Source organism: Crotalus tigris, unplaced genomic scaffold, assembly GCF_016545835.1.
Source record: "Crotalus tigris isolate CLP2741 ecotype Arizona unplaced genomic scaffold, ASM1654583v1 scf7180000018541.849907, whole genome shotgun sequence".
NCBI classification, from domain to species: Eukaryota; Metazoa; Chordata; class Lepidosauria; order Squamata; family Viperidae; genus Crotalus; species Crotalus tigris.
The window spans coordinates 218,797-234,257 of record NW_024097065.1 but is presented as its reverse complement, the minus strand read 5'-3'; the positions used below and the strand labels follow the sequence as shown (position 1 = coordinate 234,257).

The following is a 15,461-nucleotide window of genomic DNA, read 5'->3' as shown; positions in this document are numbered from 1 at the left end:
TGTCTGTCTTCCTCTTCATTCATTCCTTCTTCTTTCATCTATTTGTTTTGTTCTTTGATTCCATTCTCTATAAACAGTGCTTTTTTTCTTAAAAAAAAAAAAAAAAAAAGTGCCAGAACTCACACATGTCATACAACCCGCCTTGCCTACCCTACAAGGTTCCATCCAAAAAAGGTGTCGGAACTCCGTTCTGGGCAATGAGAAAAAAAAGCCCTGCTTATAAATATAAACAATTCCCCTCCCCCCAATATTCACACATGCTATCTTATTATTTACACAGAAGGACAAAAATAATCTTTCTCTATTTGCCAAGCCCACCTAGATTAAACAAATTGCACTCCATAATAGTTGCATCATCTGCATGTGCAACCTTTCAATTTTTCAACATTCTCACAGAATTTTATGGTTTCCCTTTCCTCATGTATTCCTTTTCATTTGTCTGATATTACTGATTCTCTTTATCAAGCAGTCTCTGCAGTATACAGTTAGCCATATGGAAAGCCTAATATGCACATACTGTGTTAAGTGGCTAAAGATTACAATTACTAATCACTAATTATACAGAATCTTGAGTTTAATTAGATATGTGTTTTGTTGTGACAAGTTCCTTGTAACTTTTCTATTTTTGACATTATATTGTACAGTACCTTGGAAGAAGATTGAGACAAGAAATATATTTAATATAGCTCATTAGTACAGTGAAACTTTGATCTGATATTTTGAAAAACATGTTTGTTCACTGGGCTACATATTGGTGGTGTACATAGGATACTTAGTTAATAAAGAAGAGAGTATGAATTAACTGGGATAGTTGGACAGCAAATCAGAAAACAATACTGCATCAGCAGTGCCAGACATAGTATTGATCATATGAGTAAAAATTACAAGAATATGGGTCTTTCCAGGCAATAGAGCTTGCTTGTTCATTATATTTTCTTTGTACTCCATATATTTCTGTCTATTTCTGTTTCTCTGTAGGTTTTGTGCTTTTTAAAAATTCTGTAAGGATTGTTTTATCTGTTTTCTTCCATACATTAAGGATAGTACATGAAATAAAAAGCCTGTGAGATGTAATTGTGGATGGCACAGGATGGCTTACTGAGGAAAGCTTTTTATAAATGTATCCCTGAAAGTTTTACTGATTTATTTGCTGTACAATTTTTCACAGTCATGATTAAAGATGTTCATCATAGGGGATCATCTAATGGGAGATCTGATTGGCAATGAAGACTGTAAATCAGTTAAAATTCATCAGCAAGGATTCCTGAAAATGTTGCTGTCCAAAAGACATTGAACGTATATGCACAAAACTAATTGAATTTGTAGCTTCTTCATTTTTGGTTTAACATAATATCTGATGCAAGCCATTATGGTGATATGCAATAGTGTTGGAAACCATGATTTATGACTTAACATGTAGGAACATGGCAATTGTGGTTAATTCAACAAACCATCATTTAGTAAATGTCAAGCCAGTTACAACAAAATAATTGTGCTTGCATTGCAAAGGTGGGAAAAACACTAGTTTGTATTTAATACAAACTTAACTGCTTTTGCACTTTCACACAATATGTGCACAATAACCATTACACTGAAATTTGAATGCATTCCAATTTTGTATTACAGTTTCACCAATATAGAATATGGGCAAAATATGGGCAAAATAGAATATGGAAGAAATAGATACAACTGTCATTTGGTTAAAAACAAACTATAGACATGCATTAGTTTGGTAAAATTGTTTGGTAAATATTGCATTAGTTTGATAAAATTAGACAAAGTGGATACAGAATCGTATATATTAGGAGAAAGGTGCATTAAAACCTATATTAGTGCAGAAATAAAGCAGAATCTAACAAACTTGCATTGAAACAATGAGAAATTAGAATCCACTGATGTATCTATCCATATATTACACAAGAAACTAGTACCTCTTTGAGAGAACAGATATTCAAATTTTCTTCTCTGGTCAAATATCTATTTGGTCTATTTATTTTTTAAAAAATATAAGAAGGCCCACAAAGTTATGAAACATCTAATTTCATTGTCTTCCTTTAGTATCAGAAAGAGTTCTCCTTTTACATTAATACATGTTATTGTTTTGAAAACAAAATAATGTTTATCCTTCTCTTCTAGTTTGGGGTGCAGTGATATTGCCAAGATTGGGGAGACTATGGTCAAGCATAGATGTTGTCCGGAAATCTATACCTCTTCTTTCTAGGCAGCATTTTGGCATTTTCCCTCTCTCCCACCCCCTTGCATTTTATTATTAGAAGATTGTTGTGAAGAGAGAAGGAGGGGGCAGGACTGGACATCTAACCAATGTTTTTCAACCTTAGGAACTCCAGCAAGCTGGCTAGAGAATTCTGGGAATTGAAGACTATGTATTTCAAAGTTGTTAAGCTTGAGTATCACTAATAGTACCTTATTTGAAAGCTTTTCCTGGCTTTTCCTGGCTGTGTGGACCTGGACCTACTCCTATTGGTGCAACCATATGATGTTCAGCAGATCAATAAGGGTTTCTAATTACCATAATCTAATAATAGCAGCAACTGTAGCCTTTCCAACCACTCTGAGAAAGCATTCTTGGAAGGAAACTCAGGAGTGGCTGTGTACGGTAAACGACTTCTACCCTTGATTGGAACGTATCAGCTACAAACTCCAGAATTCAGTATGTGTTAAAGCAGGGGTTCTCAACCTTGGCAACTTTAAGACTTGTGGACTTCAACTCCCAGAATTCCTCAGCCAGCTTTGAGAACCCCTGTGTTAAAGGACTCAATATTTCTTAAAGCTTAGAAATAACTGAGTTTGTCCAATGATTAGACCTTATTGGTCTAATAAAAAGCAATACAGATTCTTCCATCTTAATATAACTTGATGGATTAAGTAAAAAAAACTCTAATCAACCCAGGGGTCTTCAAACTTGGCCCTTTTATGACTTGTGGATTCTAACTCCCAGAATTCCTCAGCCAGGCACACTGGCTGAGGAATTCTTGGAGTTGGAAGTCCACAAGTCATAAAAAGGCCAAGTTTGAAGACCCCTGAATCTACCTATCTGTTATGTTTAGTGACTGATATTAAAGCTTTGCTTAATTTTGTTTAAAAATAGAAATTCTATTTAATATATTTGCATGCTGAGAGTTACATATTCTTTAAATAGCCAGCAGCACTCAGTCAATTTTGCTTCAAAGCTGGGTTAATACTTAGGTGGGAGTCTTCCAGGGAATTCTAGAGCAGTAGAGTAGACAATGAAGTGGTCATTTTTCTGTAGTTATCAGGAAAACTGCATGGATGTATCTATATGATCATTAAGTTGATCCAAGGAATTGTTCCATTTAAATTACATTTTTTTATTCTACAAGAATGTGTAGAATACATTTACATTTAACCCTGATAAGACTCTAAAACTCTGAAAGATTTAAAAATAATTATCCCACATAATATAATAACATAACAAAATGTGTCTATTTGAAAACTATATACAAAAATTACCCAGTGATGCAAAACCAGAATGGAATGAAACCGGAGAATCTGAACAAAAGTAGACATGACAGATTTGCCCATTCATGTTAATATAGTAATTTAGTATTTTAAGCTAAATATATATCCCTGAACTGCTCTATCTGAGGCTAGGCAAATCAATAATATTTTTCATTTCATTTTAACTTTTTCAACACTTAAGTGGATTGACCTACTTCTTTTTTAGCCCTTGTATATAAATTGTGATTCATCCATGATTTTTTCCTCACTGCCTACTTGCTGACCATTTTTCAAACTTCTATTGGTTTTCCTTAGAAAAAGAAATAACAATAAACCATTAGTCTGCCAATCATTTTAAGCCTGCTCACAAAGAATTTCCATCATAAATTCTGACCCTTTCCTAATGGTAAGGTTATTACTTACCCATTAATTGCAAAATGCAATCAGCAGTGTATTTCAACAGCCTCTCTCACCCAGGTTTCTTGTAGTTCCTTTGTTGTCTAGGTTATTCATTTACAGACTATTAGAGTGAAATGAATTATTCACACAAACTCTTCTCCACTTTACCTTCATCCTGCTTTTCTATATGTCTACATGTTCCATTCATTTTAGCAGTTCAAGGCCACCTCTTTCCATCTGTATCCTAGACAGATGAACTCTCTTGCCCCTTGCATTTTCAGATCCTTGCCACCATACAGCCTTGGGCTAGTTGCCTACAGAAGAGTTCCAGGAATTCTAATAAAGAAATTTTGCATAAGAAAAATGGTCCAATTATTTTTCAAGATATAGGTGGCCCTGGACTTATAATCATTCATTTAACAACAGTTCAGTGACCTTAGAAAAAGTGAGTTATACTGTGAGTCATCCTTAAAGTTATGATCATCACCCTATATCCATGGTCACATGATCACAATTTAGGCACTTGACAACCAACTCGCATTTATAATGGTTGCATCATCTTATGGTTACATGATCACAATTTGTAACATTCCCAGCTGGCTTCCAACAAGCAAAGTCAATTGGGGAAGCCAGATTCACTTAACTGTGTGAGTCACTTAACAACTGCAGTGATTTGCTCAACAACTTCAGTAAAAATGGTTATAAAATCAGGTCTGGTCATATGACTCTCTTAACATCCTCATCGTTTAGCAACCAAAATTCTGGTTCCAATTGTTGTCATAAGTTGAGGACTACTTGTATACTAATTGATTTGAAGAACTAAACAATTCAGTGAGACGATTTTAAAAGGCTTTCTTTTTTTTTGCTGGCTGATGATCTATCCAGCATAGCCAATAGTGATGGTTAAGGGCAGTTGTACTTCAGTCGTATCCGAAAGAACCTAAACTCCTCATCCCTCATCTAGTCTCTAAGGAGTCCAAGGGAGTTGCTGCACAGATTGGGAGAGGTGGAGAACCAAAGTTGGGAGAATTCTAACATGCTAAGTCTATTCACCTAAGTGCTAGGATTGGGGATGGTCTTCTTGCTGGTGATATTGAAAAGGTGAAATGGTGATACCATCTCCAGGTGCAAGCCAGAGTGAAAGCCATGGGGGAGGCTACTGGGGAGGGGGGTAATAGATGCCTTGGGTGTAATCGCAAAATAACTGGAGCACCACTTGAATACCAGCATTGACAAAAATCATCACCAGTCAATTGCAAAAGGCAGCTTTACTTGGAACAAGCAACAACGAACAGCACCATCTGCCTATCCCAGGTCCTTGGGAAGGACTGAATAGGTGGATAAAAATGCCAAATCCTGTCTCCACTGTGTACACAATTATTAGGCAAGTACTGTATTTTGACCATATCATCATTTTCATGCATATTTTCCACCTCCAAGCTGTATAGACCTGAATGATTAGTGGATATAAGCATATTAGATGATGTGTATTTGTGTAATGAGAGAGGATAACAACAACAACAACAACAATAGTAATAAAAGTTGGAAGGGACCTTGGAGGTCATCTAGTCCAACCTCCTGCTCAGGCAGAAAACCCTATACCATTTCAGACAAATGACTGTCCAATCTCTTCTTAAAAACTTCCATTATTGGAGCATTCACCGCTTCTGGAGGCAGTTTGTTCCACTGGTTAATTATTCTAACTGTCAGGAAGTTTCTCCTTAGTTCTAGGTTGCTTCTCTCCTTAATTAGTTTCCATCCGTTGCTTCTTGTCTTGCCTTCAGGCGCTTTAGAAAATAGCTTGACTCCCTCTTCTTTGTGGCAACCCCTGACTTATTGGAACACTGCTATCATGTCCCCTCTCATCCTTCTCTTCATTAAACTAGACATGCCCAATTCTAGCAGCTGTTCCTTATATGCTTTAGCTTCCAGTCCCCTAATCATCTTTGTTGCTCTTCTCTGTACTCTTTCTAGAGTCTCAACATCTTTTTTTACATCATGGCTACCAAAACTGGATGCAGTATTCCAAGGCATTGTAAAGTGGTATTAACACTTCATGTGATCTTTGCCAAGGATTACCACCCTATATCAAGGTGTGCATAATTATTAGGCAGCTTCTTTTCCTCAGGCAAAATGGGCCAAAAAAAGAATTTAACTGAAACGTCAGAAATGTTTATTTGTACATTTTGAGTTGCAAATAAATGAGATGGGCAAATTTTCTTTTTTCATTTAGTTGCATAATAATTCTGCACGCTAATAGTTGCCCAATAATTGTGCACACATATATATTCTCCTAAGAAAGCCAAAACCTCACTTTTACTTTCTTTTCCTTCTTTAAAAAAGATTTTATTTTATTTTCCCCCCATACATTCAATAGTGTTTATTTAACAAACGTGCTGTCTGAGTTTACATTGGCTAATACATATTTAGTTCCTAATCCTTTGTTCTTTCCTCTAGCCATCGATAAAATAAGTCCCAAGTTTGATAATATTTCATTTCTTCTTTTTCTTTCAGCCTCAGAGTCAATCTATCCATCTCCACGCATTGTAATATTTTTTTAATTATTTCTTCATATGATGGTATTTCTTCATTTTTCCAGTACTGCACAAATATAATTTTTGCCGCTGTTATAACATGCAAAGTCAAATATATGCTTTGTTTATCAGACTTTTCTGGCATTACACCTAATAAAAAAAGTTCAGGTTTAAAATCTACGTATTCTCCCAACATCTTTTCTAGCCAAGCATGTATCTTTTCCAATAACTCTTTGCATTGGCACATGTCCACCAAACATGGTAATATGTTTCCATTTCCAACATCTATCTGACATGTTTTTAAACATTTTTGCTAGTCTTGCTGGTGGCAAGTGCCATTTATAAAACATTTTATATAAATTTTCTTTATAAGAGCTTGACATTTTCAGTTTATAATTTCTTTCTCACAAATTTTGCCATTTTTCTAATTCTATATTATATCCAATTTTTTTGCCCAGCTTATCATTGTTTCTTTAACTTGTTCACTTTCCATTTTCAAAGTTAATAGAAAATTATAAATTTTCTTAATTAATTTCTCATCAGAAGTTAATAATATCTTATCAAACAAAGTTTGCTCCTTATAAAATCCATACGGTTCAACATCTTTATCTTATCTAATTTGTATTTGTAAATGTGCCCACCATGAAAAATTGATACCCTGATTTTCCATTTCTTGTTTAGATTTTAAATTCCCTTCAGAGTTTAGAATATCACTATATGTCCACATTTTTTCAAAGTCAACTAAATTTGGGTGTATAAATACTTCCATTGTTGAAAGCCACCCTGGAATTTTCAGATATATTTTACATTTTTTCCCATGTTGTTAATAATGTATTTCTTATATAGTGATTTTGAAAGTACTTATGAATTTTATTTTTCCTGTACCATAAGAAAGCATGCCATTCCAATTGTAAATCATGCTCCTCCAAATATAACAACCGTTTGTTTCTAAGAATTATCCATTCTTTTACCCATGTTAATACAGATGCTTGATAATATAAAATCCACTCTGGTAAACCAAAACCTCCATTTTCCTTGGCATCTTGTAATATTTTCATCTTAATTTAGCTTTCCTTGACAAATAAATTTCAAAATTAATGAATTTAAACCTTCAAAGAATTTTTTCTTAAGTTTTATAGGTATTGTTTGAAATAGAAATAAAATTTCCGGTAATATATTCATTCTGACTGTGGCAATTCTTCCTAATATTGACAATTACAAGCTTTTCCATTTTTCCAAATCCACTCTTACTTGATTCAATAATTTTGTATAATTATCTTATTTTATAGTTGAACATCTTGCTGTGAAGTATATTCCCAGATATTTAACCTTTTTAACTATTTGTGGTTCTATTTTTTTCTGACTTTTTTTATCTGAAAGATTTTTACCTATTACTTTAATTTTTTTCTCTGTTTATTTTCAGTCCTGCTATTTCTCCATATTGTTCTATCTTTCCCAGTAGTTTAGGAATCATCTCCAAGGTTTCTTCTAAAATAAATACCAAATCATCTGCAAATGCTTGTAATTTGTATCTTTATCTTTTATTTCTAGTCCTTTAATTTCTGTATCTTGTCTAGTATTTCTGTTTAGAACTTCCAATATTAAAATAAATAATAATGGAGATAATGGACATCCTTGCCTTGCACCTTTTCTTATCTCAAGGTTTTCTACATAATCTCCAATCACAATCACTTTTGCTGTTTGTTTATTGTATATTGTTTTAATCATATTTATAAAGTTTTGTCCAAAGTCCATTATTTTTAATTGCTGGATCATAAATTGCCAGGAAACATTATCAAATGCCTTTTGGGCATCTAAAAATATTAGTGCCAATTGTTTCCCTGGAAGTAATTCATAATATTTCAATATATCCATTATCACTCTTAAATTATTTTTAATTTGTCTCTTTGGTAAAAAAAACCATTTTGGTCTGAATGTATAAATTCAGTTAAAAATCTTTTCAGTTTCTCTGCTATTATTGAAGTAAAAATTTTATAATCCACATTTAATAATAATATCATCTATACTTTTTTATCTGTGTCAAGTCTGAATCTTCTTTTGGTATTAAGGTAATATTTGCTTCTGTCCATGTATTTGGTAGTTTAGCCTCCAACAAAAGTTCATTGCATCCTTCAACGTTCACTTAATATATCTTGTAAAGATTTATATAGCTCCGCTGGTAGTCCATCCAGCCCTGGTGTTTTCTCATATTTTTTTTGTCTTCTTATAGCCTCTGTGATTTCCATCGTTATATATAATTCTGCACACTAGCAGTTGCCCAATAATTGTGCACACACATATATTCTCCTAAGAAAGCCAAAACCTCACTTTTACTTTCTTAAATATTCAGGTTTGAAGTTTATTAACATTTTGGCTTGACAGAGAGCACTTGTTCAATAAGAAAATTAATCCTCCAAAATACAACTTGCCTAATAATTGTGCCCATAGTGTAAACATCTGGCTGACAATGCAATGAAGCATAATAACGTGCTTCCTGATTAAAAGCGATCCAGCGAATGGGTGCTGGAGCCCCAGTTGCGACATCTGGACATCGGCCAGGGCCATATTTCTCTGAAGTGCTTACGGCACCCTCCCTCCCAACTTCGAGGCATTGAAGCGAGGCAGGAGCGATTCCCCCTCCGAGTCCGTCCCCCTTTTCATTGATTAACTTATACCTTCCAAGCAGGCAGGCAGGCAGGCAGGCAGGCCTTTTCCCATCCCTCCCCTTTGGACAGCGCTCCGCCCGGCGCCTTCCCTCCCCCGCTCTCCGCGCCTGGCGACGCTCACACTGGCGCAGCGGGGCTGAAAGGAAGCCGGTCCTTTCCCTTCGCTTTCCGCTTAGTGCGAGAGTCATGGCTGCTGACGGGGTGGATGAACGGTCCCCTCTGCTGTCAGCGCCCAGTTCGGGCAATGTGACTCCGACGGCCCCGCCGTATTGCTCGGACAGCAGCCCGAGAGGTAAAGCTCATCTCCCTCCCCAGCCTCGTCGCGGTTTTTCCTGCCTTTCCCAGCACGTTGGCCACAAACTCCCCATCGGCTTCCCGGCATCGCTGCCAAGTTCGAGGGGAGAAGACGAACGGGGCGCGGGGGTGGGGCTGACGGGGAAATGAGTGGACGCGCTTGAGTGGCAGGGCATAATTCCGCGGGTCAGTTTCGAGGCCGCGGGAGCGAACTGTCTCATGGGGGGGGTCGTGTTACTCCCGGCTTTGGGCAGCTCGAGGCGCGCTAGGGAGTGAATTTGGGGGTGGGAGGGGAGCGCGTCCGTCTCTTTGCCCCCCCCCCCCAGGCTCCCCTAGCTGCTTTGTTGATGGCAAGGGAGAATTGGGGATCGGAGTGGGGGGCATCGACTTGGAAGGGGGCGGGGATGCGGTTGCTGCGGAGGGGACTCCGGTGTCCTTGAGACAAGGCTTAAGCTCCTGACACTTCTTCCCATTTGCCCGGCTCTTTGCGCTTCCCTCCTCTCCCTCCCCCCCCCCATTTTGCTGAATCAGGGGCTTCTCTTGAGAAAACCAGGACAGGTACACAAGTTGCCAAGAATTGGTGTATCTGCGTGTAAATAATGCATTATTTGAATGTAGACTCCCACCCGGCTTCTGGCTAGGCACCACAGAAGAGAGTGGGCGTGTGGGGGGTGTCGCTTGCTTTGCGGTCTGCGCGGTAAGAAGCAGAAATGCTAAATTCGGGGTGTGTGTGTGTGTGTGTGTGTGGAGAAGATTAAGGGGTGTCTTAAAGCCTCCACACGGTTGGGGGCGTGCCTTTTTACGTGAGGATATTTGTGGTGAGGTAATCAAGCGATAGCCAGGCTGTTTTCAGCGTTATTACAATTCTCAGCTAAGGGGGGGGGAGGTGTTCCTGGGTTTTGGGTCACCAAGGAAAAAACTCCACATATGCCCATAAAACTCCTCAGAATACAAAGCAGTCTGTTTCCTATCTTCCAAGATTGTCCTCTGTTATCATTACTGCAGTAACTGATTATAGTGTAAAGGTGATAGGGAATAGAAGGGTATAGGGGGGCTAATACAGTACTCTCACACCTATTCCCTTCTCTAGTCAATGCCCCTTTGTAGAGAAGGTAAGACTGGCTCACAGCATGGATTTGGTGTCTTGCTCTTAGGTGGTTCCTCCATATTAGTTAGCTGTAAACTATGAGCAACTGAATTCTCCCATGAGCCCAGTGACCAGGGTTCATTTATAGATAGTCCTTGACTTACAATTACAGTTAGAATCAGAATTTCCATTGTTAGACAAGATGGTTGTTAAGTGAGTTACATCCTTTTTGCCATGGTTGTTAAGCAAATCACCACTGTTAAGTGAATCAGGCAGTAGTTAAGAGAATCAGACTTCCCCCATAGACTTCGCTTTCCAGAAGCTCTCTGGGAAGATTGTGAATGGCAATCACATGACCCCAGGATGTTGCAACTATCATAAATACATGCCAGTTGCCAAGTGCCCAAATTTTGATCAGCTGACTGAGGATATCGCAATGGTTGTAAGTGTGAGGACTGGTTGTAGTCAGTTTTTTCAATGCTGCTATAACTTTGAACGGTCATTAAATGAATAGTTGTAAGTCAAGGACTACCTGTATACAACAAATCATACATTCATCATATGCTCTGAGACTGTACAGCACAACAAATTAATAAAACACATTTTAGCATTGCATGATGTAGAAGAGTCATTCACTTCAGGAATGATCAGTGGAGAAGGAAGAAGGAGAGGGAAGGAGGGAGGGAGGAAGGAAGGGTAAAAGACCAGATAGAAATCATATTTTACTCCTGGAAGCTTTCATACTCCTGTTCTTGGAATTAGGAATTGAAATCAGAAATATAAAACCTCATCAGGCTTTTAAGGGAAGCCTACATAATTCTGGAATGCTCTAAGAGGATTATTTCATCTTCCTTTTGCTCTACCTTTTTTGTGTTAGCTTAATGTATTCTACAGCCCAGAAAGAAAGTAGCTGGCTGCAAAAAGCCTTTGCTTATTGCAGCCTATGTGATTTGCCCATGAGCTTCCTCTGGCAAGGAAGGATCAAAATGTCCTGACCTCTCTAGAAGTAAAGGCTGAAAATGATTAATTATTGGTCAGAGCCTTTTATTTATTGTCATAACACAAAAATGAATCCCCATTGGGGAATATTTACAGAGCAAAAGTTCATTATTTGAGAAACTGAGCATAAGGTAGAACTTGAAAATTAAGAAAATACAAACAGGAATGTACAACCTCCTCTTGTAGCTCAGAAGTTGTTTTTCCTAATAAAACTTAGATCCATATCTTCTAGAACTGGTTTCCAAGGTCTGTAATGCATGGTTCTCAATATCAGGCTCACAACAATCAAAGAAGTTACAATAAAATCAATAAAAAGGAACAATAAAGGTAAATGACTAGCAAAAGTATCATTCTTCCTCATCAAAAGCCTGAAGAGTCAGATCTGCATGGCTATTCTAAAGAAAAGCAGAATGGGGGCCATCTGGATCTTGGGGGGGGGAACCCCATTCCAGAAGGCAGGCAGTTTCAGAGAAAGCGTATTTCTTGGACCTGGATAGATGATATTTTTAAGACCAATACAATTCATTAAAAGCAATAATTTAAATCTGCTAAAATAAAATGTAAGAATTCTTGTAGGAAGTTCTAGCACCTAGAGTCCTTCATTTACAAGACAACATCTCGGTTGATGCCATGTTTTTTCTATAATTATTTCTAGTTATTTGGAGCTTGTGTTTGCTTTGATTGTATGAGCATTATCTTGGTGAGTCCTAATAATGGGATTGCTAATATTTTAATGAAAATATGTGGAAATGGACAAATAAATGCCAATCCATTGTCTCTTCATATGCTGTTGTAGACATAATTAGTTTGGCCTTGTAATAGGAAAGACCGTGTTCAAGGCTCTCTTTTGTTCAAATAGAGACCCTGCTGATATCTACAGGTATCATATCATGAGAATAGAACTGTTGCTAATAGGTTTTGTAGATTGAACAGATTACAATGTGATTCATTGGTTCAGTTTGAATGAGGGATTTTATTTGAAGAATCAAGTTGGTTGAAATCATCAGACTTGAATTGATAAAATTCAGTTCAGTGAAACAGTGCATGTGCAGAAATCTTCTGTGTTAATTGAGTCATACTATATTTGATTCATTTTAATTTGAAGAAATTATTCAGTGAAATCATCTTCAAATTAAAATTTGAAATGAAACTTCATGCAGCTTTAGTATTGAGTAGATTTTGTGACTAAGTATGAAGGAATGTAGGGTTGACTTTTAGGAATGAGCAAGTAGTTAAGGTGCCTTTGCAGAAAATATTACATAGTCCAAAAAAAGAAGCATCAGAAAGAAAGAAAAAATAATTCCTGCTTTATTTTGTTTAGTATAAGATAGGATAGAGAGGGAGCTTTGACAGGCTTTCAAGATTATACTATTCTACCTAACTACAAAAAAGAGTTTTCCTGGAATCTCTGCTGGGTCTGTTGGTTGGCCTGGTCCACTATGAAGGACTGATAATGAGAACATCACTGTAATGTGTTTGCGTATAGCTTAATATGATGGGCACATCTACTCACTGTAGCTTGCTAAACACACTTGTTGCCTTAATGCTTTTTGTGAATCCAGACACCGTGGCTCATGCAAAAGAGAGCTAAAAAAAAGATATGGTTTATGGCTGTCCAGATTATTTTTATTCCCCATGGTAATGAGCACAAAGCAATCTTTAAATGATTTGCTGGGCAATAGAGATTAAAGTCAGTGGATCAAAATCACTGAGAAGATATTCTTGACAAGGATACAACAACATTTATTAGATCACTGGGTGATATGGTTGCTGTTTCTTTATCTTTTGTACTGATACTATGTGCAGTAATATTGGTGAATTATGCTTTAAGATTATGACTTCATTGAAGCACACCCTATGTCTTGCTTAGCTGGGGGCCAGCTTGTATTTGAACTATGCATTAATGTATATAATGTACAGTGTGCTTACAGTAAAATATTACAATAAAGGTTATCTTATCTCTCTTATTAGATTTTTTTTAAGGCTGCCCACTTCAGTTTTGTTACTTATATGTTAATAGATGCTATGGAATATTGTGATCGCTGCTCTAATTGTAAGTGCAGTTTAATTCATCAGGCTTGGCTGTTTCATGGCTAAAAGTATTAACAGCAAACTACCCTTAAATTCTAAATGTTGAGGAATGTGAAAGTTGCTCAATATTTTTCCACAGATGGACTCCTCCATAAGCTATGAGTAACAGTGAAGCCTATCTCCTGCAGCAAGATGCTCTTCCCCAAATCTGGAAGATAATCGTTTTAATTGCAGTTACACAGAGTTACAATTATGCCTCTCTTTGGGGGGGGGGGCTGAGATTCTCTGCACAAAGCCATTAAGTATGAACTCTGAGCCACGATACTGAAATAGGTTTAGTGTGAATCCATTGATGATTCCTGGTTCAAATTAAATCAACCTTATTGTCTATGTCTACAAAGTGTTAATTTCAAAGAAAAGAAGTCATTTTAGATCTTGAGAATTGGAAAAAGATACCATTTAAAAAATTGTCCCAGACCTCTAAAAGTTTCTGTGTGTATTGTTAGTTAATTAGGGCACTATTTTAAAGCAGAATGGTGGCATATTAATTTACTATTTTAATAATAAAAATAGTTATTGCAATTTGTTGAAACTTCATTTCCAGATGAGAGATGCATGGGTTTAAATTCAGTTTAATATTCATTAGCAGAAAGACCATAGTTTCTGTGCACATTCAGTGACTACAGATCTCATTGTGAAGCTTTTGTATTTATTAAGGACAGTAGTCCCAGCTGGTAGTGGTATCATATAGCTGGTACCTCACTGAACCTGCATGAGTGCTAACCCTGTAAGGCAGACCAGGAGAAGATCGGATAGTCCATTGTTTCTCCAACCTTGCCATCTTTAAAATATGCAGACTCCAACTCCCAGAATTGCGCAGACAGCCTATAGGCTGGGAAATTCTGGAAGTTAAAATCCACAATCTTAAAGGCACTGATGTTAAGAAGCAGGAAGAAAAAGCCTTGATTCTTGCCTTCTGAGGTAAGCAGATTTCCTGGGTAGATACCACTACTTTCTTGTCTACAATAAAGTGATATATCTAGCAGGGTCAAGTCTGTGAAAAAATCCTTATTCTGTTACTTAGTTACTGAACTTGCACGGTTAAGTTTTTGGAAAGCTGAGATTTATTGCTGTGTCTAGCCTGATATCTGACAACAATCAAAAGTGTAAAAAGCTGGGTTTACTGGGTTAATTTCTTTTAATTAAAATCCTGGAAATGCATTGTAGTTCTTGGATTTGTTCCCAGCTATGGACATTGTATAGATATATATTTATTTTATTGATTGATTTATTGTACTTGATTTATAAGTCAAGCAATGTGACTGGATAGTGTACATCAGAAAAACAAAAGATACACTTAATATTAAACATACATGTATATATAATATGAAATTCCAAATACAAAATGCTGATGAAACACAACGGTAAAAACAATCAAAAGGAAAAAGGCAGGTTTTAAGGGCAAACAGAGTTAGAGGCTGTTGTATATCAGGTATGTGTGTGTTTGTGTGTTGGGGGGAGGTATCTAGAGATAAATATTTTTTTAAATATTTTAAAAAATATTTTCAATTCATAATTCCAGGCTCAGGAATATGTGTGTCATTGTCTTTTTTTCCTGTAAAACCACATTTTTTATTTTGTTTGCTTTTACACTCATGTACCTAACATGCTTACACACTTCTTCTGAAGTTTAAAATTTCACTGTGAAAATATCCCTTTGTTTTTCAGAGGTGGATTCATTAATTTGGACCACTTTTGGTGGCTGCTACTTCATTTCTGTCTTAGGGTGGGGGTAGAAAGTTCATAGTAGCTGGAATAATGATCCAAAGTAGACATGATAGGATGTGTGTGAGAGCAGGATCAAAGACTTTTGGGTTTCTTGAGTTTAATGAATAAATCTAATTTAGGGGTTTAACTTAAGTTTCATGCACATGTTCCCCTAAAACAGGGGTTCTCAACTTTGGCAACTTT

At 36.7% G+C, this 15,461-nt stretch overlaps 1 protein-coding gene across 2 annotated transcripts in view; it reads left to right on the top strand.

Moving 5' to 3' along the window:
- The first annotated feature begins 9,142 nt into the window (after nt 1-9,142).
- The window catches only part of PIP4P2 (phosphatidylinositol-4,5-bisphosphate 4-phosphatase 2), a 30,376-nt gene continuing 24,057 nt past the window's right edge, over nt 9,143-15,461 (top strand). The window contains exon 1 of one of the 2 annotated variants that reach the window (XM_039353952.1): nt 9,143-9,371. In XM_039353952.1, the coding sequence (XP_039209886.1) occupies nt 9,266-9,371 (106 nt within the window). In that variant the 5' untranslated portion in view covers nt 9,143-9,265. The remainder of the gene's footprint in view (nt 9,372-15,461) is intronic. The other variant, XM_039353951.1, reaches the window with a different exon arrangement.